The 27,936-nt window shown below is 41.4% G+C and overlaps 1 protein-coding gene and 1 long non-coding RNA gene across 9 annotated transcripts in view; one reads left to right on the forward strand and one right to left on the reverse strand.

The window, feature by feature from the left end:
* MCTP1 (multiple C2 and transmembrane domain containing 1) overlaps positions 1 to 1,105 on the reverse strand; it is a 177,056-nt gene extending 175,951 nt beyond the window's left edge. For all 8 annotated transcript variants that reach the window (XR_001873544.1, XM_017807237.1, XM_017807236.1 and 5 more), the window contains exon 1: positions 434 to 1,105. Coding sequence is in view for 7 of the 8 variants with exons in the window: in XM_017807237.1 (XP_017662726.1) it covers positions 434 to 1,009 (576 nt within the window). In the remaining variant the exon portion in view is untranslated. The remainder of the gene's footprint in view (positions 1 to 433) is intronic.
* A 501-nt stretch (positions 1,106 to 1,606) lies between these two features.
* Positions 1,607 to 26,483, forward strand: LOC108493629. Its single transcript, XR_001873546.1, has 3 exons — positions 1,607 to 9,756; positions 16,712 to 16,819; positions 26,229 to 26,483. It is a non-coding gene; the product is annotated as an uncharacterized LOC108493629 (long non-coding RNA).
* Positions 26,484 to 27,936: the final 1,453 nt, after the last annotated feature.

Raw genomic sequence — 27,936 nt, forward strand, 5'->3', positions numbered from 1 at the left:
CCAACTCCACGTCCAACCAACTTTCCTCTGCATGATTTATAAAAAGGAATGTCTTAGGGACGTAGCTCCTGCTTCGGTGCACAAGCACCCCTGGCAGCGCTGCACCCGCAGCTCGGGATGGCTCAGCCACACGGCCTATCACAGCGTGCAGGGCTCCGACCGGGCGGACCCCGGGCCGTTCCCCCTCTCAGGCGAAGGACATCCTTCGCTGGCGAGCGAGCGGGCAGGGGTCTGAGACCAAACGCTGTCCGTCCTCCCACCTCTTTCTCCTCAGCTCCCTTCCCCAGCGGCCGGTCCCCCTTCCCGCTTCGCCTTGCTGCGTCTCGCCTGCCCTCTCCGGGACCTTCCCTCCCGCCTGGCCCCTCCACCCCGGCCCAGTACGTACAAAACCACCAGGGCAGCCCCACGAAGGGCTGCGGGGCCCAACACTCACCGCGCCACCGTCGCCGTCCTCCGCCCGCTGCTCCTGTCTCCTGCCGACAGTGGGCGACCCCTGCAGCAGCTGCTCCAGGCAAGCGGTGCTGGGCAACGAAGAGCTCTTCTGGTGGGACAGGTGCGCCCCAGGCCGGCGCCCCTCCTTCCCGCTCGCCTGCCCCTCATCGCCGGCGACCGGCACTAGCCGGCAGCCCGGTGGCGGCCCCTTGCCCTGGGGAAGCAGGTGCTCCCGCAGGCGGCGCAGGGCGGAGCCGGACTCGCCGTCCGGCTCTAGCGGCTCAGCGGCCGAGCAGCAGAGATTGGGTTGGGAGGACGAAAAGACGCGGTCCAGCACTTGCCGCCGCCGCTTGAAGCCGCTCCACTTTGCGCCGGGCGGCAGGTCCCCCTTGCCGCTGGTCGGGGGCGGTGCGGGGGGCTCCGCAGTGCGGCGCTCGGTTCCTGCCCGCCCGCCGCCGCTCCGGCCCTTACCCCCCAGCTGCAGGTTCTTCCACAGCCGGGCCTGGAAGGATACTGCCGACTCAGATTCGCTGGGCTTTCCCGCGGTGGTCATCTGGGGCTCCTTGCCTGCCTCCATCCTTCTTCTGCGACGGAGGCGGTGGCGGCAGCAGAGCACGCCGGAGCCCGGCGCCTACTCTCCGGTGCTGGGCGGGCCGGAGCGGAGCGCCCGCCGTCGGGAACGAGCGCAGGGTTCCACCGCGCCGCCCTCCACTCAGAGTGGCGCGACCGAGGGAGGCTGGAGCTGCAGCGCTGACGTTGAACCTAAAAGAAGGACGAAACCCTCACCTTGGCCCAGCCGGGCGGAAAGTTTGCCTTCCTAGGCCCCCCACCCTGGCTGTACCCTCGGTGGCAGCGGGCAGCGCGAAGCGAGGTGCAAGGGGAGCAGCGGCTCGGCTATGTATACGTGCGGCAATGCACATGAGGACGTAGCAGGAGGGGGCTTATCCTGCCCACCTCCCCATCTATTTTCTGCATTGGACACAGCTGCACCGTACGAGAGGCTTGGAGGGCAAACGGCTCCGGAGGTCTCCGCGGAGAGCGAGGGTAGGGAGTGTCTGCGTTGTGATATCTGCGGTCTCCTTTGGGGTCGGGGTACACCCAGACCCTGTGTGAAGGTGGGAACGTGAAGTGAGTCCCCGGCCGGGCAGACATCGTCCCTAAGCCGCGGCAACCTTGTGGAGGGAAGGTTCAGTGGGATTTGCTCGTGCAGGTACAGTAAACGCTGCAGAAAATAACCGGCCTCGTCACCGGCTCTGCGCTTCGGCAGCGGTGGGCGCAAAATGCAGGGCACGGCCAGGCAGAACCCGCCAGATATGGGCGTTTGCCAGTCTCGTATTTTTTAAATTAAAAAAAAAGTTGTTTTGTCATTGCAGCATACTGGATTAGTAGCCCCGTCACTGCATTTTTGGATGCTTAACGCTATCTAAAGTGTCTTTTTTTAATTAAAATAATACCAGCAGGATGATTTCAGAACAAGTCTTTACGTTCCATGAAACAAACAAGCAAAAGAAATCTTTTGGTGTATAGTGAGCCATACTTTTATGTAGGGTACTTTTGGGTTTCATTTCAAAAGACACTTCTTCACACCATTGAGGTTTTGGCCACCTGTATTCAACTTTCCCAAAAAAGTTTGCAGCCAGGCGTTTGACAGTACAACTTTTGCTGAACAGAACAGGAAGAATACAAATTAAAAGTATTGAGATAAAATGGGTGCTTTCAAATGATTGGGGGCTTGGAATTGTATCTAAAGTATTTGAGAAAATAGCCAAAATAACTTCTGAACCACTGGAGGTTGTTTTTGATGAGTCCTGTCAGATAAATGACATTTCAGGACCAGGAAAAGCCAAAGATAGTCGTAGCAAAAAAAAAAATTCAAGATAGAAAATGACAGATAGGTCAGCCTACTTTGATCCCTGTAAGTAAATCTAAATTATTAGCTTCTACTACCTAAAAGCAAAACCATCAGGTAGCAAAGCCCGAATGGATCAAGGTCTGGAGGAAGCTTATGTGTCAGAATTTTTGAAATGACATCTTTAAATTAAAGAAGAAACGTGCTAAAATGGAAGCTCTTTAAAAGGTCTGCTTTCTTGTAAATAATGGGTTTACTCAATGAGCAGGAATCAAGAGAATAAAATATGAATTTAGTTCTTCCCTTTTAGTAGTGAAAAAGACTACAGAAGTATTTCAATATATACATGTGCCTTGTGTGTCACTTTTTGTTTTCACATTACAGTCAAAACATAGAATAAGCAGCTTTTCAGGTAAACAGCGTTTTCTGTTAAAATTAATACTCTTCACAAAGCCAATAGGTATAGAGAACTACAATATTCTGTTCAAAAGAAATTGTTATTTATCAAAATACTGAAATACTCTGATATCTTTAAATGACAGTTATTTTCACAAGTGATCACATTTTCCTTTTCAAGAAAAAGAAAGACCAGAAATTTGTTGTTTGTGTAGACATATTCCCTACAGAAAGTAATCTCGCAAGTAGAACAGTACATGGATGCTATTTGTCTGGGAGTGGTGTACACAAGCCTCAATATGCCTTGTACTGTGTTTTTATGATCTGTGCATTGAGTGGTCCCAAATAACGTGCTGGCAAGCCTCCTGATTCTTCTTCCACATAAACCAGCATAAGCTTTCCTTACATTAAAATTCTGTCATTACACTGTAATTTCCAAATTGGTCTAATTCAACCAATTATCAACCAACCTTTTTATCCAACCAGCAAGTAGATTTGCTTATAAAAGGATCAAAGGAGTTTAGGCTGTTTAGTTGCAGAAATACTCATTGTCCTGGGGTTGAAGGACATCTGGGGTGAGAAGGCAGTATGTGGCTCTGCTGCAACAGGCAGAGTGAGATTATTCTAGAGTTAATTCAAAGCAGTTCACTATAAACAGTTTTACAACAAAATGAGTCATTCTGCACATTGAATTCTCTCTGAGCTATGTTTTTTTAAGTTGAAGCAGAACCTAGCAGAAAGATCATAGGAAGACTTCAAACAATATTCAAATAGAAATCTCAATGTTTAACAAAACCATGGGTTTAACACCTGTGCAGTTGAGAATGATACTTCTAAACATACAAATAAACCTTTATTAGCCTTAGAAATAAAAGAAGGCTATCTGAAAATACTTGTTTACCCCATATTGCTTCAAAGTTTTATAAGCTAAAACAAAACAGAACAAACAAACAAACATAAAAGAATGATGTGGTATTTCAAACAAGAAACCAAGGAGAATATGTTTTTTGTTTCCAACATATAAAGTATACCTATCAAAAAGGAAGAACATTTTCTGGGTAAGGCAGCTATCAGTCTTGTCAGAACTGTATTTCATTTATCTATATATGTCATTACTCTAATTAGTTTAATTTAAACTGATAAAACAAATGTACTGCTCAATACTAAGCACCATGCATTTTTTTTTTAAATATTTTCTAATGCTTTTTAAGACTCTGACCCAAAGCCCCAGATTTCTCTAGTTATTTAGGTCAAATAAAAGTCTTTGGTTTGGTTTGGTTTTGCTTATTTCTTGAAAAAAAAAGTTACTTTGTTGCTTCTGATAGTTAGGTAATTATTTGTAGGTATTTATATTTCAAAAGACACTTAATTTTTTAGTTAACACCTCTTTTTGAAACACCCTCTCTTCTCCCATCATTCAGAATATAAAATACAGCGAGAATGGTAATATGGAAATACATACCAGACATATTTGAAGGCAGTATTGGAAGATGGCCTTAGGCTCAAAAGCTGAGCATGATTTTGTTCTTCTAGTCTAGAACCACATTTTTAACACCACTTGCACATCATTTTGCCTTGTTTTTTCTCTGTGTTTCTTCAGTCTGAATTATTATGGATTTTTGTTTCTTTTTTCATCAGACTTGTGTTTCAGATGGAAAAGTTCTTGTAACGCAGTTTTTAAGTACACCCTCAAATGTTGGTTTTTGCTTGATTTTATCTCCACACTAACAAATGAACATAGGCATCCCAGTAAACAAATTCAAGTCTTGTCATGTTAAACAGTATCTCAGGCAATGAGTTCTCCCCAGCCCATTGTAAGAAGTTTCATAGTATGCAGACAAACACATACTCTTTAACTCTTGTCCTCCACAGTGAAAATATTTTTACCTGAAACTTTCTAATTGAGATTCAGTGAGAGTCAAGAAATAGACTGTTGTAGCCAGTACAGAATATTGTAGCCAGAATAGTGAAGAGCTTTAGAATATTACAAGTATTGAAAGTGTGCCTGAAGCTTCAGGCAAGCTTAGCTGTAGACAGTACTACAAGTCCTGTTTTCACCCACAGCTGCACAGTAATGAGAACATTTCTTCTTGCATTTTATACCAGTAATCCTGTTTCTGCTCTTCTAATTTGACTAAACATAGCTTCTCACAAAACCAGTTGCAACTTAGCTCCACAAAATGTTTCATCATCTTAATGTAGTTTTGAGTATTTTTATCCAGCTACGGGGTTTTTTGGCAGTAATGATAACAGTACAGATTCAACCACTAACCTAGGATAGTGCAGGCTTCAAAATGTATTCCTGAAGTGAGAGAACCCTCCTTATGACAAAGTACTGGGAAGAGTCTAAATTGAACTGTTATGAAAAACTGAGTCAACTTACTGGAGATTAATTTCCCTTCATTTCATGTACATCTTTGTCTCTAATATTTTAACCGTATTGCTAGCCTTCTGCTAATGTTCCTTAGCTATTTCTTTGATTGTTGTTGTTGATACCTGACACAGTTTCTTTAATAACATGTACAGGAAGGTCTAATGCAGCTCCTGGGAATAAAGGAGAGAAAAAGCAGAGTCACACAGCATTGGTGTATCATAAGCCATGTGCAGCAATTCAAACCATGTAGTCAGACCATATTCCGGTCTACACACAATGGTAGAAAATCCAGCGAGACGTTCTCACAGCTGAGAAGAAGCAGGCTGACTGACGGGGGGAGAGCTGTAACCCCCCTTATGCATGACCCAGAAGGACCACTCTGCATGCAAGTCACAATGTGGCACAAAATGGCCCTTTATTGAACACGGACACAGGCTTATAAACAGAGAGCAGGGATCTTTCTAGAACTTAGGGAGGAGATTGGGAGGAGTACTCAAAAGAGCGGCCAGTCATGGTAACAAGGGGCGGAACCTATCTAAACATGGACAAATAGAGAAAGGGTTTGTATAGAACCAATAGGAGAAAAGGTAATGGGTACAGAGAAGGAAATCATATATTCTCATAGTAAAACACATTATGCCAACAAGAGAACAATTGCACAACCAAGTTAAACACTGGAAACAGACACTCTTGTGGTTATGATAATCATATCTTGTGCATGACAGCATAAGTGCACTGCGAGATATTTTCTTCTCTCTCCGATCTCTCCTCATTAAGTCTCTTCCACCAGTCGTAGGAGTCTCTTAGGGCACCTCCAACAGCTGACCCTACTAGAGGACCAAGTATCAAGATCTGGTACTTCCGATGTTAGCAGATGTTTTTCCCCTTCAGATAGGGAAAGGACAGGAGGTAACAGCTTTAAACTGAAAGACGGTAGATTTAAATTAGATACTAGGAAGAAAGCTTCACTGTGAGGGTAGTGAGGCACAGAACAGGTTGCCCAGAGAAGCTGTGAATGCCTCATCACTGGAATTGTTCAAGTGTTCACGGAACAAAATGATCCTTCAGGTCCTTTCCAACCCAAACCATTCTATGAATCTGTGATTCAGATCTGCAAGACTGAATATACAGCTCTTTTATTTTTGAGTTCTGGTTTAAATTGCAGCAATGTTAGTACTAAATTTTAATATTAATTTAGAAATTTTATAAGGCTTCATTTTTATTCTAAACTTGTCTGGCATCTTCAGTATTTCCCTAGTTAATACATATAAATATTGACAAATCTGTATTTGATACATTTCAAACTACTCTTGGCCTATTTTATATCGTATCTGTGTTCGTTTTATAATATGAAAAATATATGTAAAGAAAATTATATCCTTAAATGGTTTGTAGGGTATTCTGTAGTATTACATATTTTGGCCTATTCTATGACGCTCTATCTTGCTAGCATGACAAGTATTTTTGCAAAATAAAATATGTCCATCAATTGTTCTTTTTGATTCTATGATTCTTCTCAGCTTCAGCCTTAGATTTTTATTCCTATATGGTAAAACCCATCAGTTCTTATGATTCAGTACTAATAGTCATGTTGGCCTTTAAAATTATTTTTAATGATTGACTCAAGTAGTTTTATATCATTGCAAAATCCCAAGTTCATAAACTATTAGATCAATGGCAAAACCTTAAAATGCTTCCACTGCTCCTCAACATTTTCTTTAGGACAGGTTTTGGTGTTTCCTTCAGTATCTGTCAGGGTTAGTGGGACAGCTGTAGCTCTTTCCTCTTTCAGTCCTTCTGAAATCTCTTCTATATGGGTCTTGCTTTTAGGTCTTTGCCTAGCTTTCAGAGAAATGTCATGATTCACTGTGGAACCTATGTCTTCGTAACTCGTATGTCTCTCCAGGTATTAAGTTCAGGCTTCTTTATTTCCTTCCTTTGCATGCACAGTAGCCACTGAGTTCAAAGTCTTCTTAGAATCAGAATGTCATTTATTTTAGCTATAGAAACAAAAGGAAATATTATTAAAAATTATAAACTGTAGATACTTTCCATATTCATCTTCTGTTGCCATCTCAGCCTCAAATTCTGCTTGGCTCCTTAGCTATCTTAATTCTTTTTACAGTTAAAAAGTACAGTTTTAGTCTTTGTCAGTATTCTGTATTTTTACCCTTTGACAAAAAAGCATGTCTGTGTGTTCATCTACATGTTAAGTATCTTGGATGTTCAGAGTAAATCTTCTTGGCAGTAGTCCCTGACAACTTTCACATCTCTGTTGAAGCATCATCAGTGGTGCCCATTTTTCAATTCCTGCTAGTTCTTTGAGGTGTCTCCTGTTGACCCTGTATAAATTATATGAGGAACTGACTGCATACACCATAAATGAGAGTTCCAAATACTGCAATACCCAGAACATTTACTGATCTTTATGGTCAATGCACTTAATCTATTTCAACTACCATTGAACAAATTCAGAGAAACTAATTTTTTTCTTGTCTCCTAAACTTATTCATAGGTCATATTCATAGGTCATTTCTGCTTAAAATCATTTCCCCTCCCAACAGCCTTCTTCCTTTGTAAGCTCTCAATATCCCAAGGAAATGTAAGGATTTTTATAGGGGTTTTTTTGACTTAACAATGCTCACATTTAGAATTGCCTCCTGATTCTGCTAGTGGCACTGGGGTCCTGCAACACAATGAGCAATTTCAATTTCAGTTGAAATGAGAGACTGTGGAGGACTCTTGTGGTCTTCTTCATTTCCTGCTGCATCCCAGCACTGGCATTAGGAGTAGTGGAAAAGGAAAAAGTTGATTGGAGACTCATTTGGAACTTGCATGTAAATATATATATAATCTGAATCACAGATACTGTGAGAGTATAAGAAGGACAGAAGCGGCTGATGAGACAGGAACTGTCTCTCTTTGTCCTGGGGCTGTGGCTCAGAGGAGTTCGCCACCTGCCCGCTGTAGCTGTGGGGATCTGCTTTGCTGCCACCGCCCGCCTGCTACCAGTTGCCACAGGTACCTGCTTTGCTGCCACCACCTGCCCACTGCCAACCTCCATGGGGACCTGCTTCACTGCTGCTGCCACTGCTGCCACTGCTGCCACTGCTGCCACTGCTGCCAGCATCTCTGCCCAGAGTCACCGTTCTGCATGGCTGCCACAACCGTTGTTGCCACTCATGCAGCTGCAACTCTGCCCCACCTACGTCGTGATCATGTGACCACGTTGGGACTGTGTTGCATTTTGGGTGACAGTTTTTTTCTGTTATTGTTTGGTTGTTGTTTTGTTCTGGTTTGTTCTTTGTTTTTCATGAAATTGTTATTAATTTTCATATGCCAGTGGAATGCCTCATAATTTAAAAAAAAATTTGTAATTTAGGGGGACGAGTTTCTATTCCATTGGAGGTCCCACCTCCTGGGACACATTGTCAATAAACCAAGATACCCACCCACTAAGACTAGGCATGATTCTTGCGATTTTCCCACTAAGCAAAAATTTTCAGGAAACTGATCAGTATCATGTAAATGGCTTACAAGTGATTGAGATCACACCTTTGTGAAATCTATGTCATCCAAAATGCAGAATGGTCGCTTCATTTTGCATGTTCAGTCCTGGGTATGTACATTCTAATGTGAGCTTGTTTCATAACTGCAATCAAAGCTTTCCAACATGTTAACCTAGAACTTTGTCATATACAGTCAAGAAGAATAGGTATACCACCTAATATTCAGCACCTGTTCTCCTTGATGTGTTATTGGAACTACAACTTACCCTTCTTTGTACTCATTACTGATCAGAAAAGGCTTGTTGTCAGACAGGGCTAACTTCTTGTCTTGTACAAGCAGGCATCAATAAAAGACGAAACAAAAGTAGATGTGTTAAGGCAACAGGTGTAATTACTGGTTTGTCTCATATGACATTAAGAGAGCAGTATTTTTACATCTGTGAATACATCTGAAACAGACTCTGTCTGAAATGAAGCTGAAAAGCCTTTTAGCTTCTGGCTGAACAATTTTATGCACCAGAGAACACTCTGAAGCCCCAAAAAGCAGTACTTGAGCATTGCGGAAAGTTTCTGGTCCGTTCATATCTGTTGAATTGAGAAGCATCATGGACCTGGGTTGATGCGTTGTGGGTGAATCACTGGGGTGCATCACACTGGCAATTACTCTGGAAAGTGATTTGATGCTTTTATAAGGTGATGGACATTTTCCTGATTGATCTTAAATATTTGAATAGCATACACAGACATAAAACTGTTTCCTGCTTAAAAACTTCAGCATTTCAAAATTTTTTATGTCTTTCTGAGTTAATGTAGTATCTCTGTATATCTGTTTGTATCACTCTCTGTTTAACTCTGTTTATCCCTGTGTATCTCTGTATAGCTGATGCATTCCAAATGAAAAAAAAAAAAACCACAAAAATCTGTTTTTTTCACTATATTTTGTTATAATCTGTTTTCAAGAAAAGTGGACTTCTCATATTGCTGAAGTATCTGCTGTATGAAACGCAGCCAGGCAGTACTGAAAATGGGCGGTTTTCATGTGTATAGTGTCTTCACTAGGAGGTTGCAAGAAGATGCCAGAGCATTTCACTTATTCTTGTGGTCCTGGGGAGACAACACTGAAGATGTGGAGGTAGTCCAAGAAGAGGAGAGGAGTTGTCCCTCTAATCTGGCAACAGCCTCATTATTCAATTCGGGTAAGCTAATTTTCTGCAGAACTTTATGTTCTTTTTACTTGCAAACCTATTAAAAGCAAATCTACTAGTTATACAGTAGCAGAGTAAGTATTCACAATCCTTGTTCTACTACTTTGCAGAACGGCATTTTTACTTTGATCAGATAATTTAAGAAATCCCCATTGTCTGAAAAGTTATGATCAGAAAACTTAACCTGGAAAAGCAGATATTTAGAAAAAGTAGACTACCTGAAAGAAAGGTAGTTTAAAATATATCAAACAAGGAGAAAAAAAGAATATCTGTGTAAGATGATTTGCTTGGCATAGTGATCCAAAATGCTGTAATCTGTAATGGGAATATTTTTGAGCAGAAAAAAATAGTTTATTTTGAAACAAAGAACAATACAGATACATTTTTTCCACTAAATGTGTGGAATTATACCCACGTATGTGTATATTTATAAGTACACAGGGGAAACCCAGAGATCAAGAGGGTTTGCCTCTGTTTCCCCACTTTGTGCTATGTTTTCTGATGGACAGGAAGTGGGTTAGTAGAAAAGTAAGGAGCAGAACAGCAGAGCTGTGCTGCGTGAGATATCAGTCCCACACCTTTAACTGGGAAGGACCAACCTAATTGTCTAGACTGCTTCTGTCAGGACTTTGTAATTATACAAAAAGCCAAAAGTAGCTGGCATTTAGGAGACAGGCATCTTCTAAGACCAATCTGGTTTGGTTGTGCTACATAAAAGAGACTTCTTAGCACCCAGAATTTGGAAGAAAACTAGAAATTACTGTTTGACTTGAAAGGTTTTCCATACCTTATGGTTTGCACAGGAAAAATTTGGTCTCTCAAGGTTAATACATTACTGCTTTCACAGCTTTTATGCATCTAGTAGTTGCAGGATGATAAACTCTCCCAATGAGATTGTTCCTTCTGCCTGTCCCCGTGGAGCAGCATAGTGAGCATTTTGTTCCTTTGGACCATTGTGTGTAGATGTGGGATATAATAGGGATTCAAGGCTACATATTTGTGCCAAGCTATAGCTCTTTCTTACAGCATGATAAGCTCTTCCAACAGCATCTCAAAATATGGAAGGTGGGTGAGCTGCCTTTATCCTCTGATACCCAAATTCCTCTTGTGAGGAATAACCACATTGCAAGTGCTCTCATAGCCCAGATGCCCTTTCCATCATTTCACTGCCACTAATCCTTCCAAGCGTTTCTCTGTCTTTTTCTTTTAATTCTTTTCTGCATGTTATTTAATCTCTCATTATCTCTTCTTTTGACTTGTCTGCTTTTTCAGCGTTCTCTTTGCCTTTTCATTTTTAGCAAAATCAGAAATTTTGTCAAATTGAGTCCTACAGTCTGTCATAGCACATTTTAACTCTGAGTGCCAGATGTAAGAAGTTTGAAGTGTCAGAACACTTTAGGGAATATTATGATGAAAAGTAGAAGGGTAAAATCATCTAAGCAACACTTGCACATTTTCCTGTTTGCTTATACTAGATAGATAAAGACATCTTTTTCAAAAAATATTTCATTTCTTTCTTACTTGTGATGTGCTTTTTCTCCTGTTGATATTTTCTCCGTCCTTGAAAGTATCCATGAGAACCACGAGAAACTCAGTCATTGGCAGGAAATTAGGAATTAAGTTTAATGATTTCCCTTTCATAATGAGTTCTTTTTATGTGTTTTTCTCAAAGAACCCATGACAACAGCTGGTCAAAGGGATAATTACACATAGAAAAAAATTAATATTTGTCTAATGAAATTAATGTGAACATTTTCAGCTATTGAATGTTGTTAGAAATCATTTGATGGATAATGCATTCCAGAAATGGCAACTACAGTCCATAAAACAAATTGATTAAAAAATATTAATTTTTATTTAAAATAGATGTACAAATAGCTACAATACAGGTTCACTGGCAACTACTTCAATGTTCACATTTTTGTAGACTTTGCACTCTTGGAGGGTACAGTACTGTTTAGGTATTTAAACAGTGTGCACTGTTTAGATGGTGATGTACAGAGCTATGCCATGATATGAATGCCTGATTATTTGACCTTAAGGCATTTAACTATACACTGACACATACAGAAAACTCATCCAGAAGACTTTTAGAAAAACCTGGAAATTAATTTGTACCAGACAGCCTAAGCTGCAAAGCTCTCCAACGAGCTACAGCTCCTGGGATTTAAGGCTACAGCCCTTACTGCACATCCAGAATCCTGAAAACCCTGCATGTTTGTGGGAGTCCCATTTCAAAAGCAGCTTCCCAGCAGTGCAGATGCTACTTGCCTGAGAGGTGCTGGTGTCCCCAGCCTCCCTGCTGAGGTGCTGCTGGAAGCCAAGGTCACCTGCAGCCCCAGGAGTGCCAGCAAGGGCACCCCAGTGGAATCTCACCTGCATTTCTACACACCTTTGTCAAACCAATATATTCATGTTTCCAAAGGTATAGTGCAGGCTTGCACTATAGTACCTTTCTGAGACAGCTGTACAGGACAGTTCCTGTATCAACTTTCAGGAAAGAGCAACTACATTTCTGAATTCAGTGTTTGTGAAGAAAACCTTGTATGTATGGCAAAAAAATATCTATTGATCAGTCATGTCATCTTCAGTAAGACAAAAATTAACTACAGGACACAGCAGCAGTCCTTTTTGTTGCTTTTTCTTTCCTTATGCTGCAGTGTGGGTTGGATGTATATTCTTTAACACCATCCTTTTAAGGGCTTTAAGGATGTAGCATCTTTCGTCTCTGATGTTTGGGTTAGTGGTAACACTACCTCAGGTTTAATACCAGTGACCCAAAACATCTGAGATGGAATATACTACAGACTAGCATCCTTCCTCTCTGAAAAAATCCCTTAGCAGGTTGTTCAGCCGGTCTGAAAACTGTTTAGGAAAAAACACAGTAACAATAAAGATAATATTTTTTTATCCCTAATCGTGAGGGCTGGGATGCTGAAGTACACTTACTCTGTCATGATTCTCACCTGCTAGTCTCCAGATCCTGTTTCCAAGACAGACATGTTTCTAAACACAAAGAACAAAACAACATCTTGTAAAATTCAAACTCCCTGTGACGTGCATAATTTTTAGTTTTAAATTAGTTTACCAAAAAAAGAAGCCAAAATGGATATAAGGGCCATATTCTTCACTTTTAATCTAAGTTTTACAGTGAGTCGTTCTAGCTTGGTCTTTCTAGTGTCTTGTTATTGGTATGGATTTCCAGTGGAAAATGATGGTGTGGAATAGAGCTTATAAAAAATATTTCTCTGCCTTTCACTTTGAGCACTGTTTGGTTTCTTTAGTGTACAGAAAGCTGGCTTGTTTTTTATTCTGCTATGGTATGAGTTCTTAGATCTGCAGGAGACTTTCCAGGGCCATGCATATCTTAATTAATGTAACACTTACTTCATAGACATGTTGAGATGCTTATTTAATGCAGCGTTTTACAGTCAGGGAGAAAAGAATGACAAAATACAGCCAACTGTTATTTTACCCAAAATTTGATGTCTGTCTACTAGGAAAAGGGCTAAAAGGGCTACATTTTGTAAGAAATAGAATGTGAGTACATGGTTACCATAAGAGGAGACTATTCTGTCATCATCATGGCTAGGCTTTGCGAACGAAGATTTTGGGAAAGGCTCTATCCACATTTGTTGCAAGCACGCTGGTGGCTAATAAGGCCAATATGAGATAGACATGTCCAATTACAAAAGGCACAGCAGAAAGACTCCTTAGGTGGTATATTCTGCAAGGCACGATTCTTTCTGCGTTGTCTTTTCTCCTCAAGAGCGATCCTGTGTGCGTTCTCAAAGGAAGCAGCAGCGTTATAGATGGTGTGTGTCTCCAGGCCTCCCAACTTGAGGCCAGAGTAGACCAGTTATGTTGAACAATATGGCCAAGGTTGAGATGCTGCTTCAGGGAGTCCTTGTATCTGTTCTTTGGGGCTCCTCTCTTGCAGCAGCCGGTGGCAAGTTCACCATAAAACACGATCTTAGGGAAGTGGTGGTCCTTCATCCTGGAGACGTGTCCTGCCCAGCGCAGCTGTGTTCTCAGCAACATGGCCTCAATGCTTGTGACTGCTGCTTGTTCTAGAATAGACATATTAGTCACATAATCTGACCAGTGAATGTTTAGGATTGTACGGAGACAGCGCTGATGGAAGCGTTCTAGGAGATGTAGGTGGTGGCGGTAGATGACCCATGATTCGGATCCATATAAGAGAGTAGACAGCACTATGGCTCTGTAAACACTGATCTTTGTACTTTTCTTCAAGTGTTTATTACGCCAGACTCTTTTATGGAGTTTTCCAAAAGCACTATATGCCTTTGCTAACCTGTTGTCTATCTCTCCATCAATCTTACCATCCAAGGTGATGAGGTAATTAAACTGCTGGACTGATTTGAGCTCTGATTGGCCAATGGTGATATGGGGATGATGGAAGACTTCCTGAGGTGCAGGTTGATAGAGAACTTCTGTCTTCTTTAAGCTGACTTCCAGCCCAAAGAGCTCAGCAGCGTCTGCAAAGCAGGATGTTAAACGCTGCAGAGCTGCTTCTGTGTGGGCGAAAAGGGCAGCGTCATCAGCATAGAGCAGCTCCCGGACAAGATGGTTTAAGGTCTTGGTGTGGGCCTTCAGTCGCCTTAGGTAGAATAGGCTTCCATCGGTACGACATCGAATGTAGATACCATCCTGATCACTGAGGTCTGCCGTGGCCCTTTGGAGCATCATGCTGAAAAAGACTGTGAATAGGGTTGGTGCAAGAACGCAGCCTTGTTTCACACCATTGGTAATTAGAAAGGGCTCAAGAAAGTGCATTACCATATCTGACTTGGCCATGTTGATCCTCATGGAGTGAGATGATCATTTTAAGGAACTTGGAGGGACAACCTAAACGTTCCAAAATCTGCCATAGACCTTTTCTGCTCACAGTATTGAAAGCCTTGGTGAAATCAACAAAGGTTACATAGAGACCTTTATTCTGTTCCTTACACTTCTCTTGCAGTTGTCTGAGAACAAATACCATGTCTGTGGTACTCCTGTTGGCTCTGAAACCACACTGACTTTCAGGTAGAATTCCTTCTGCTATAGTGGGTATTAGTCTGTTTAAGAGTATTCTTGCCAGGATTTTGCTAGCAGTGAAGAGCAGAGTAATACCACGGTAATTTGAACAGTCTGATTTAATTCCTTTCTTCTTATACAAAGTGATGATGACTGCATCTCGAAGGTCTGATTGGAGTTTGCCTAGTTCCCAACAGTGCACCACAAACTCGTGAAATTTAGCATGGAGTGCTTGGCCCCCATGTTTCCAGATTTCAGGAGGAATTCCATCAACTCCAGCTGCCTTGCTGATTTTCACCTGCTGTATGGCCTTAAGAGTTTCTCCCATAGTAGGGGCAGTATCCAATTCATATTTCACCGGTTGTTGTGTGATGGACTGAATTGCTGAGTCCTGGACTACACGGTTGGTACTGAAGAGAGTCTGAAAGTGTTCAGACCATCGATTCAGAATGGAGGTTTTGTCTGTCAGAAGTGTTTGACCATCTGTGCTGAGTTAGAGGGCTTTGGACCTGCTATGTAGGCCCATATGCTGTTTTCAAGGCCTCATAGAATCCTCTGTGATCACCCATATCTGCGCATAATTGAGTTTTTTCATCTAGATTGATCCACCACTTGTTCTGGATGTCACGGAGTTTCTCTTGGAGCTTGCTGCACGCAAGATGAAAGGCTGCTTTTCTTACGTGACAGGAAGGCATTGCAAGGTGTGCTTGATGAGCAGTTCTCTTCTTCCTCAGCAATTCCGGGATCTCTTGATAGTTTTCATCAAACCAGTCCTTGTTCTTCTTGAAGGAGAACCCTAAGGATTCTTTAGAGGACTGCTGGATGCTGTTTTTAATATGGTGCCAAGTGCTTCAGGAGAGGGACCTATAGAATCTATAGAATGATTTTCGAACCTAGTCTGTATATTAGTAAATTCATTGCTACAGAAGTAATTTTGCATCAGGACCCCACATCCACATTTTTCCCACCTGAAATAGCCCTGCGACACTTGACTGAGATTAACAATAATATGTGTAGACAAGGCTGCAGGTTTTCCTTGTTTAATGAAAGTAGACTGTTGCATGCTGAGAAAGCCTGCTGTCCACAGCCATCATTACCACCACTTTGCAGCTCATGTAATTAGAACTCACATGGGATTGTTTACTGGGCTGCTTCCTTGCACAGACCTAAATACCCTGCCATCCACTGAGATCTCCAAACTGCATGCCTGCCTGGATATGGGCAGTAGGCAGGATGATGCCTGTTTGAAATAAGTCAAAATGACATTTCTTTTAGCTGAATTCAGGTCAACCTGCACTTCAGGGTTAAGCCAAGCTGGGGTACAATAAAAGTTAGCAATATTCTGAAGGAATTTCTAGTGAATTCTTCTGTGCCTCCTCTCTTGTTGCAGCTGATGAACCCTTCTTAGACATCTTCAAGCATTCATCTGAATTAATATATGATGACACATTAATGCAGGAAACATTTTCCTTAGTGAATATGCACAACAAGACAACCCTGTCTTGTTACGCATAGGAAGATAACAATAAATATGTAGACCACCACTTGACATCAAGTCATTTGGGAGTGCATAAATAAGCCATAAAAGTGACAAATCCAGTCATTTACAAATTTTCTAAATAGAATTTAGATCAAATGATAAAGATGTGTTAAAACAATACGTGAGTTTATGAGTAATTTTCTGCTGGAATACACAAATGTTCTCCATCATCATCAGCTTTAGAATTTCACTGCCAGGTAGGAAAAAGTAACGTAGTCCTCCCTGCTGTACTTTGCACTGGGAGTTAAGGTTACCCGAGCTGTCCTAGCACTGCTTAAGGGTAGTAATTAGGATATTTTGCTTCTTCCTTAACAACAGAGGAGGCTATTGACTGCCTTTGGTTATGTCCTGTGTGTCCTTCTGTAGGAAACAGATGAAAAGGGTCACCATATCAGTGGCCTCCACAAAACTGGAGAAATCAACCATCAACATTTTTTGGAGTGATAGTTTCTGTGAAAAGTTGTTTGACATGTGGTAAGTAGATTAAGTATCTTAGATTTCAGGGGAAAATGTGTTGGTGAGATGTTTACTTAGTAATGCTTTGCAAAATTCATCTGATTTTACTGCAACTACCTACATCCTTCTATCTTGGTAAGTGTGACATAGCTGACATTCATTGACATGGACTTAAATATTCACAGCCATAGGAATGTCATGTAATTTGCACTAACATTATTACACTGTACATTTTATATACACTTTGATTTTTTACAAGAAAATTATTTATATTTCCATGTTCCATTGGTTTAAACAAAACTCAATCAAAAAGACAGGTTGGTGTGAAGCAGTATTTATGAGTGCAGCAAAACTTTGCATGATTTTCATAGAAGCTTTTAATTTCCCTGGGTAAATTGCGTAATTCTTGTTAGTCATCACAATGTTCAGCCAAAAATCCCAGAACTATAAATGGAAGAATATTTTAAAATCAAATATACTCAGAGTAATTTTTGAGTGATGAGGAAGGTTGATATTTTTGATAAATCTAACTCTAGTATTTTACCATTCTGGAACAGGATGGGATTTGAGACATGTTTTTTCTTCTACTTTCATCCAGCATGAGGGCAAGTTCCCCTTCTCTTTAGCAACTTATCCTACTTTCATGTTGGTGGTGTCCAGGCAACGCCCCTAGACTTCCTTATGATTATTTTCTTTGCGCGTTTTCCCATCCTAGACTCCATGCCAGTTTCCATCAATTTTAGTTTACTCTATTGGCAAAAAAATATTCTATATTTTTTGATTGAAAAGTATTTGAACCAAATATATTTAATTCCTGCCAACAACTGTAAGCCAAATTTCTTCCTTCAATTACATCCCACAACACATTTCTCAAGTTAACTCTTTTTTCTCTGCTAACCAAAATAACCTCACTCCTGTTGATATTTTTGTGAGTCTCAATACATTTTAGAAGAACATGACTATGTCTGCTCTCTCTGTGGAGATGATTTCATGCTTGTATTTCAAGCTTTAACCCACAGTAATTATCCTTCTCCCTGGCTATCAAGAGAGTCATTCTGCACTGAAGTTCATACAGGCCATGCTCTCACTAAATCTCTCAAAGATATGAGTAAAGTGTTGACCAACAGAGGAGATCATGCTAAAACTAACCCTGCCTCAACCACTGCACGTACTGCAATTTCTGAAATAACTGTGACACCATTATTACAAGAATACTAGGGATATAAGCAGCCAGCTGCCCAAGGAAGCAGTCTAATAGCTGAGCTAAAGCACACAGACAGCATCTCAACAGAGAGTTGTCCTCATGCACAGGTCAGCGGATCCTGAAGCCAGTGCCACTTGTTTCCTGCAGTGGCCGGTGATGACTTGTCTAGTCTGATCCCACTCACTCCCCCAGTTGCCTGCTGTGAGGACTAGCAAGGGTTGGGAGAGTGATAAATAAATCAGAGGCTTTTCAAAGGGACTTAAACTCACTGTGCTGAGCTTCATTACATAAAGTCTTTTCTACTCCTACACATTGACTGAAAGAACAAATTATTTTGAACAAGAGCAGAGATTATGAGAAGGGTGACCTATTTTAGAGCTGCTCGGCCGTTCCTTATTTGTCTTAGTTACTTGGCCAAAATTAAAAGTTTTGGTTTGGTATGTCCAGTGTTAATATCATACTCACCCAAACAGGGACTGATAATTCATTGATAAAAATATGCCATGGCATATTTTACAGAAGACTAGCAGCTACAAACCCACATATTCAATTTTTTTTAAATTTATAATAGTCTGTTTAAAGTCAATATTATATAATTATATTAATATCATTAATATATTATTATTATAACATTGATAACAATAATAACAATAATAATTGCATTACTATTAGTGATGTAGTAATATCAATAATGTGAAATTACACCTTTATCACATGCAGAGCTCATATACTCATGACGAAGGACTTCTGCTGATAATATTGTGTCATATTTCAGGAATGATACTCCCCAGTTCAGTGCCCCTATTGCTTATTAATATAATAAGTAAATAAATTATACAGACCCAGCTAGATGGTTGAAGGTTCACTGCCAAATCCTCTTTATTCAAATGAGACAACAGCTTAGATATATGTTAACACGTCCCACCATGTGACCTTAACACCCAATCGCCATGGGGATATCACTGCCCATGTGATAGAGTGCTTGGGAAACTACATCTCCCAGGGTGCTGTTCAGCACCCTTCCTGAAACCCGACCCCTACATATCCCCCTTTCTTTTTTATTACAAGTGATAGAACAATTTTTAACATTACGACAAGCAACATAACAATTCTTAACTTTTTTCTTAAACTTATTTTAACCATCTGTGTAATCAGGGCCTAACATGATAAGGCCTTTCTTGAAATTGTTCATATAACTTTACTAACAGTGCAACTTTTATAATTCCACAAACAGTGCAAGTGTAATACGCAAGTTCACTTAGGACTTTCTACCTAAGGTTTTATGTGTATCTGGGATAAACAACAACTTTATTATCTTAGGGCTTCAGCAAAACTGGGTTGAACATCGACTTCCACTTCCCCAATGGCCTGCATGTAATTGGTAGAAATTCAACTCCATTTCAAGGAAAGGGCCCTTAGAGAACGAGTGTTGTGTTATGCAAGTGTAATTTGCTCAAGGCACATGAAGCACAAAGTATTTCCAAGTCATGTTCACACAGCTTCTCTCATTCATAGAGCTTTCACATTCATACATAAGTGGCCACTTTAGTAATTTCTTATCCATGCATACTTAGAATTTTTATTATGCTTTTATTTAAATCACGTAGTTTGGGGGTTTTAGTGGTTATTTGCCATGGCCTGGTGGGGAAGGAAATAGGGACGCGACACTGCACAGAGGGGTCCAACAAGGTGGAAGGTTGGGGTGCAATGGCCACTTTATTAAGAGGAACGAGAACTTATATAGGGTTCAGGTGAGGGAGGTCCAATAACCGGGGCAGAGCATAGGATGGACATCTCAGGGTACAACAGGATTGGGGAGTAGGGAGAAGGAGGGAGGAACCTGGGAGGAGTCAGGTGCTTGGGACCAACGGGAGCTCACTCCGCACTGCAGCATTTTTCGACCAATCAGTGTGGGATGAGCGGGAAAGCAGGGGAGAGCAAGGGAGTAAACAACTTTTGGCGGGAAACAACTGGGGACAAGTTCAGACAAGTCTGGGGTAATACAAATCAAGGGGGTTAGTACAAAAATATATATATATGGGTACATTAAACTGTGTTCAGAACTGGGGTAAAAACATGGAAGTCCATAAGTTGTTGTTTTCCTCAAGCACCATACAGGTCTCTCCAAGCTTGGAAATGCTGCCATTCTGTTTCTTGATCCTCCACATCTCCCCCTTCTTTGTTTTCTTGAGACAAAGTTAAGAAGATGGATTTGGGGATGAACCTTTTGCATATGGCTACAACACAACAAATGGTTAATAACAACACAAAAAGAGTAATCAAAATTCCAGAGTGTATTAACACTATTTGTTTGACTCAATTAGGAAGATTAGGCGAGCCTAGTTTATCAAGTCGTCAGTGGAAAGTTTAGGGGAAAATTTAATATCATCAATGAGTTTACGTAGGGTGTTAATACTATGGGATATGGACTCTGAGTCATCAGAAAAATTAAGACAACACATGCCTTCAAAGTCTTGACACCCATGGCCATGTAGTTGCAACAAAAAATCTATAGTGGCCCTATTTTGGAGGGACACGTCTTTTAATCTCTGCGTGTCTCTAAATAAGCCTTCCAGGGTGATGCTGGTTGTGTTAGTCTCTTTCGCCAACCAGCACCCCATGTGTGTTAGAGTGTTGAGGGCATGTGATGTACTATACCTGCACTAATAAAAGAACTGAAATAATTATCAGTAGTGGACCAGAGGTCAACACTGGGGTCACAGTCCTCTGGAATTTTAGGAATGGGAAGAACTCCCACTGGAGGATGCGAGGTGCCTGGGGGAACTAAAGCAACTTTTGAGGAAGTCAAGGGAGCATCTTTCTGCCATTTAAGTGGGGACTGGAGGGTAGGGTAATTAAGAGAATCCTTTCCATAGAATTCAATCGCATAGCTACGGTTGAACCTCCAGTCTTTCTTTGGAGATGATTGAGTCGCTGTAATTTTTCTTGTGACTGTGACTGGTCTTTTAGGGGTTATATACCATACTGGTGGTCTGGGGGTCAAGGGTCTAGCTTCTGGCCCTACAGCGGGGTATTTTGCTTTTGCCCAATTGAAATCTCGTTTTTGCCGAATGAGGGTAGCGGGTTTTTCATTAATTAACTTACACTTAAGTGGGTGAAACAAAGTGACTGTGCAAGGTCCCCCAATGGGGTATGAAGGAATCCCAATCCATACCCTTTCCCCACAGATGAGGAATTTTCCTTGGGGCAACATGCTAGGTTTGGACCCTACTGCTTCCGCAGTGATTATTTCTGGTGTGGTGGTGGTGCACCATAAGGAAGTATCCTTGTATAGATCTTTAAAAGGAGTGACATCATTCTTTTTGATTCAGGAAGTGGACCGGGATACGAATCTGAAACACCGATTGGTGATCACTGAGCCTAAGGTTTCAAACTCAATAGGCTCTGCCTCTGTATAAGAAGGGGATTCAAAATATTTTTTAAAATCCTTGTCAAGGGGGATACCATGTCTGGAACAAGTTGTTTACATTATTAATAGAAAGACATATTACATCATTATTAAGTTTCCCGTGCCAGCTTCACCCAAGTATTCTCTATCTGTTGGAATGCCCAGATTGGGACAGCTGGTGTGGGTTCAGGTGCAATGACAACTATTCCGATGACGATGGAGATAATGTAGGTGCTAGCGGTCCGCATGTTGTGTCTTGAAATATCCTCACTCTCCTTGCCAGGACCCACTTGGGTCCGGTATCTGCAGAGATGCAGGCATACCCTTTCCCCCAGGTGATGAGAGGAAAGGGGCCTGTCCAACTATCAGAGGGTCTTTATATAATATCTTTGCCTTTCTTGTGTTCTGCCAATTTTCTGATTTGAAATGTCTTTCAACAGGACTTCTACTTATGGGCATGTCCGATTCTTCCAATAGATTTAAAAAATTTAGAACGTACATTGTCTTTTCTAATCTTTCTTGGGGAGCCATACCCATACTCCCCCTTTTTTGTTTTTTCAACAGGTTTTTTATATTTTGGTGGGCACGTTCTATAGTACCCTGTCCTGTGGGATTATGAGGGACCCCGGTGTGTGGTGAATACCCCAGTCATCAAAGAATTTTTTGGTATCTGTAGACACATAGGAGGGTCCATTATCTATTTTTATTTGCTTTGGAACTTCCGTCCTAGCAAATGCCGATAAGAAATGTTTTTTAACATCTCTACTTTTTTCCCCAGAGTGTGCGGTGGCCACAATCATTTTAGAGAATGTGTCAACAGACATATGTACATATTTAAGTTTTTCAAATTCTGGTATATGTGTGATGTCTGATTGCCAGATCTCTAATGGTTCCAATCCCCTAGGATTGGCCCCTTCTGGGAGTAATGGAGTAATCATCTGACAATCAGGGCATGCTTTTTAAATCTCTTTAGTTTGGATTAATTTTAGGCCAAATTGCTTTTGTAGTGACCGTGCATTCTGGTGAAAAAACTTGTGAGAGAGTTTGGCTTGTTAGTACAGATTAGGTATTTCAGCCATACCTGCCAACAATTGGCAATTAGGTTTCCCTCCACCACAGGACCTGGTAGTGCAGTATGAGATCAGGTATGAACTGTGTAATATCCAAATTTTCTGCTATGAATTAAAAATAGTAAATCCTTTAATAAGTAGAATAAGCGTTTGTTTGAGACTTCTTTTAAGTACGAATTTTCAATTCTTTTCACTATACCCACCACATAGGCCGAATCAGATACAATATTGATTGCTTCGTTTTTGAAAATTTTAAATGCGTGAACAATTACTGATAATTCCACAATTTGAGGAGAACCTTGTACTCTGTGGATATCCTGTTGCCAGTTTCCATTTTCTTGCCAAACTATGACTGCATTTCCTGTTCTCCCAGACCCATCGGTAAAGAGTTTTTTGGCTCCCTTTATGGGAATTTCCAATTGGATAGTTTTTAATCTCATTGGAATTTGTGTTAGTCTTTGTATAAATTGGCACGCCAGGAGGTGAAATTTTATTTCTCCCAGGTAACCCCTGATGGCAATCTGAAAGTCAATGGAAGTCTGCAGCAGCTGCTCGAGCTGCTCAGAAGTCAATGGGAGATAGACATAATCTGGTTCTCTTCCATTGAGTTCTAAGCTTCTCGTACACCCCTTAAAAAGTAATTTGTCAATCATTTCTACCATTGTCACGATAGTTTTTTGGAATTGGTGAGGTAGGAATAGCCATCCCCAAGTAGAGGTCCTTGTAATTCACCGAAAATTGGCCCAGGATGGCGAACAGTTGCCTACTTTCTCTAATGATGACTAAAGAGGATGGCAGTCCCTCCATCCTTCGATTCGTTTGCCGATCAGATATTTTCTCCTCTACAATAGAGAGGGCTTCTTCCGCTTCCGGAGTCAGGGATCTTGGGGAGGACAGATCTGCATCTCCTCTTAATAATTCGAACAGGGGGTGCAGATCACTGGTTGTGATCTCTAGCACAGGACATATCCAGTTAATGGCTCCCAACAACTTCTGGAGATCATTTAAATTTCGGATTTTCCTGTCAATTGTAACTGATTGGGGCCTAATAGATTTGGAGCTAATTTGGAATCCGAGATGTCTCCAGAGTGCTTCTCTCTGCACCTTCTCAGGGGATACTTCTAGTCCTAGGAAAACTGAAGTAAGCAAACTAAAGGATGAATCAGGAAGGAAAAATAGAATCCTCACAGCTGAAGCCCTTGCTGTGTCTATAGTGTCTGTACTGCCTCCGTGATGTATTAAGACCATATGTACTCTTACCAAGGGCATCCCCAAACTCTGTGGACTCTTCTCAGTTTGCATATTTGCAGTCTTATAGAGGCAGATATGGGAAGGGCTTTGGTCACTCAGCAGGCAGCTGCCCACTGCCCCTGGAGCACAGCTTTCAGCTTAACAGCAGAGATCATCTGCAGCCCTCCCAGTCTGAGCCATTTTCCTAGAAAGTTGATGCCTGTTTTTCCTCCTCTTAAACGGTCTACTCAATGATACTCTGTGTTCTCACTGTACTCAGTATACTCAACAACATTGAAGCCAGCTTTGCAAGGCATTCCAGCTTCTCTGGGTTTTATTTGGTTTGGTAAGAGACAGCTCATGTTTTGCAAAATCATAGAATATGCTGAGTTGAGAGGGACCCACAAGCAACACTGAGTTCAACTCCTGGCCCTGCACAGGACCATTCCTAAGTTTCAGCCTGGTCTAAATAAAAATTCAGGAGACAGATCCCAGTGACCACCTACCACTAGACCAGAAGTGTTTCACAGTCAATCAATATTAAGAATTTTCTGAATTTTAAGCTCCCAGGTTGGCTTGTATCTCTGCACACCTGTATGCACATTCATTTTAGAACTGCTGGAGCTATCTTGCATGGCCATTGATGCAGCACTGCCTTTCCATCCTCCCTTCTCAGGGTGACTCTGTGTCCACATGCATGTCTGCTAGAAGCATCTCAATAACCAAGGGAGGTAAAGTCATGGCACTGATTTCATGCTGGAGTTAGCACAAAGATAAGTCTGACCTCCATCCTGCTGAGGTGCAGCAGGTACCATTGGTGAGTGCTGCTGGAGCTCTTGCCCTATGGTGGTGCTGAGCACTGCTTCTGATACACAGCCTCTTGGCTGCCTCACAAGTCCATGCTTTGCTTGACACCATGTGGCTTTGGCTTGAGAAATAATCTCAATGCCATATCTGAAATATTTGACCTGCTCATTTCACTAGCCAGAAGAATAAGCTAACAAGAATTCTTCAAAAAATGCTGGCACCTTAATTCCTTTATTTTATTGGCCAAACTATGAAATTTTAAGCCATTATCTGCCATGGTCTGAAGGGGGAGGGGAATGGGGCCATGGCACAGCACGGACGGGTCTGGACTAAAGGCAGAGGTGCAAATGGAATGCTTTATTGAGGTGTGCACGGGGTTTTTATGAGTTCAGGCAGGGAGAGGGCTAGAACATGGGGTGGAGCATGAGACAGACAAACGGGGGAACAAATCAGGGGAGGGACACAGGCAAAGGGGGAGGAACATGGGAGGAACCGGGGAAGGAAAGGGAGAATGGTAACTGTCTCCTCTCTGCAGCTTCTTCAGCCTATCCGAGAGGGCAGCAGGGAAGCAGGGATGCCTGGGCCTGCCCGGGAAATACAAATCCTGGGGAAACATACAATGTGTATATTTATAAACACATAATAACGGTAAAGTCCGTATCATAAAGTCCTTTCAATCGCTGTACATCTTTTTCCATTCCTGAAATTGTTCCCATTCTGATTCCTGGTCCTCAACAATTATCTTCAATGACTCTTCAAGGTCACCAGTGTCAGAGCAGTTGAGTCTCACAGCTCACTGGCCTCCTTCTCTCTGGCTTTTGTCTGAAGCTTCTGCAAGCATGGAAGGTGCTGTGGATAATTTTTGTGAGCAGGAAAAAACAGATACAGGGCTAGCTTTGAGCTTTTTTTTTACGGGCATTTTTTTGCTCCATGCTGAAGTATTGTAAATGTTTATTGTATCTGAGCTAGGAGGTGGAAAGTCATCATTATACAGCAACAGCAGCTGCACATAATTTATATATAGTATACTTCATTACAGTATATAGTACTGTAATTTATATGTAGTAAATTTCTGCAAGGTTTTGAAGGCCTTTTCAAGATCTGAGTTAAAATATCTCCAATGAAACCATTCTGTGGACTGATTTACTGTGTGTTTCAAACAGTTCTTAAAAACTAGCCTCAGTGTTTTTTAACAGAGCTTCTGCACAGTAGGTATGGCCTTGGGTTCTCAGAGAAGTGTTAAAAATCCAACTAGGTTATAATGGAGAAGAAGGAGTGACTGACACACCAGCACCACAACCTGCACTGAAAGTGTAAACTGTTCTACTCGCAGCAGGCAAAAATTTCAGGACGCAGAGTCACTGGCAAACTGCACTTTACTGGTTATAAAAAACTCTTCCCTGGATGTGAATTTCCAGAAGCCAAACAAAAATAAGTGATTTGTGCAATATATGAATTAACTCAGTCAACAGCTCAACAACTCAGGTTGGGCAGGAGCCATTTTCATCTCTGAGGAGCACCTCTACTTTCTCAGACCTTTGATCAGCTAGCAGGACTTGTTTTTGTCATTGGCACCATACAGGGATGGTGGAGGTGGCTGGTCAGGAAAGGATACTGATGAAAACATCCCTGTGTCAGGAATGACAGCAGTGTCCTAGAACAATGTTTATGTCTTAGATATATTTTCTCTCACACCTCTATCAACAGCTTAACCAGAAGAAGTCCAGATTCTCCGTAAGCCACATCCCTGCCTGCTGTCTACTGAATAAGCAGAGAAATGAAGATGGAATTACATCTACCTAGACTGTTCAAAGTTCTTGTGTGTTGAAGGCACAAGTTGATTTCTCCTTGAAAGTACCATCACAATAATTTACTTTTTCTTCATAGGGTTGAGGGAACAACTTTAAGTAACTGACAAATTGATTAGCTCTCCTTGATGTCACATTTATAAATATTTCTCCTCTGAATTTTATTGATAGTTTTGTGCTGTCTCTTTAACCCTTTAGGCCCCTGAATTAATTTTTCCCAAAGTTTAAAATGTAGAGGAGTCTGTTAGGAAATGTTCTGAGTCTTTTTTTTTTCCTAAAGTACTCTGAGGAGTGCAAACAATGATGAAAAAAGAAAGTAACTCTGACAATAGAATACTCTTGTGAAAGATTTACTACAAGGAGGCAGAGTTATTTGCTTAGGAAGGCTTTTCTACCTAAAAGAAACATTTTTCTCAAAGGCAGTTTTGATGATTTCTCCCCCCACATTCCAGAGAGGCTCTCAGGCTCTCTCTCCTGTATGTGAGGGGAGAGATAACACTCGCAGACATGCTATGGCCCTCTGCAGCCAGCGGGGAGAGCTGAAGGGGGCCAGCAATGATAAAGCCCGAAGAAGAACAGGAGGTGTGACTTTTTTTCTCAGGCCCAGTGCTTTTTGCAGCACTGCAAGAAATTTTTTGTAAGTCTAGCGTTCTCAACTTTCAGAATAAATTTTCCTGAACTCCTTCACTGCCTGGCATTTCAGGGGTACCTGCGTGTTATCTTACTTCACAGTAGCAATAATAAAAAAAGAAAATTCAGATGTATTTGCCCCATTTGAATATTTTGCTCCCTATGTGCAACACTTCCCTGCAATATCCCCACATTGCTGTTGGTCTGCTTGTTGAGGAAAATTAAGTTGCTGTGCTGTTAACAGTTTTATAACTCCTTGGTTTTTAATTCCTTGGGCATGTCAGACAGATCTGATGGAAGTTTAGTCCTCAAAGTTTTGAATTTCCTGCAAGTTTAGAGAGAATCATTAGTCCTGCAGAGCTGCAGAGAAGTACCTCAGCTGACCCTCAGCATGAAGTGAGGGTAATTTGTTTAATTTTATTTAATTTTACATAATTTTATTTAGCCTTCTGACCAGCAGCATGCAGAAGTGGAAACATAGCTTGCAGCAACCCCAGGTGTGCTGCCTTTGGGCTGCTGGAGAAGAGTAGCAGGGGTTTTTGGTGTTCACCGGAGAGATCCTTCCCCTCCTCTTTGCCTTGGAGACATGACTTACCTGCTAGAAGAGCAATTATCCACCAAGGAGATCATTGCTTTCCTCCTCCATCAGGCTTTTTCTGAATCAAAGATGACCTCGTCTCCTATCTCCAGGGAAGTGGAAGTCTCCAGGGAGACTGATGCCCTGTGGCTGCTGAAAAACTACACCCAGACTATCATGAACATCATTAAAAAGCTCAGCCAGGACACACACTGATGAGTACCTTCTTTGATTTAGTAGTCAGCTCTAGCCCGTGGTCCATCCAGCACTATATTCAGGAGCAGAAAACTACTCTGAAGCCATGACCACTCTGGTACCATAACCTCTACCTTTTAGTTAAATTCTGATTTTTTCTTGTACAGTGGTACTTGCCGTTACCTGTGAAAACAGAGGGGAGATA

The sequence above is a fragment of the Lepidothrix coronata genome, unplaced genomic scaffold (assembly GCF_001604755.1).
Source record: "Lepidothrix coronata isolate B3197 unplaced genomic scaffold, Lepidothrix_coronata-1.0 Scaffold18, whole genome shotgun sequence".
NCBI classification, from domain to species: Eukaryota; Metazoa; Chordata; class Aves; order Passeriformes; family Pipridae; genus Lepidothrix; species Lepidothrix coronata.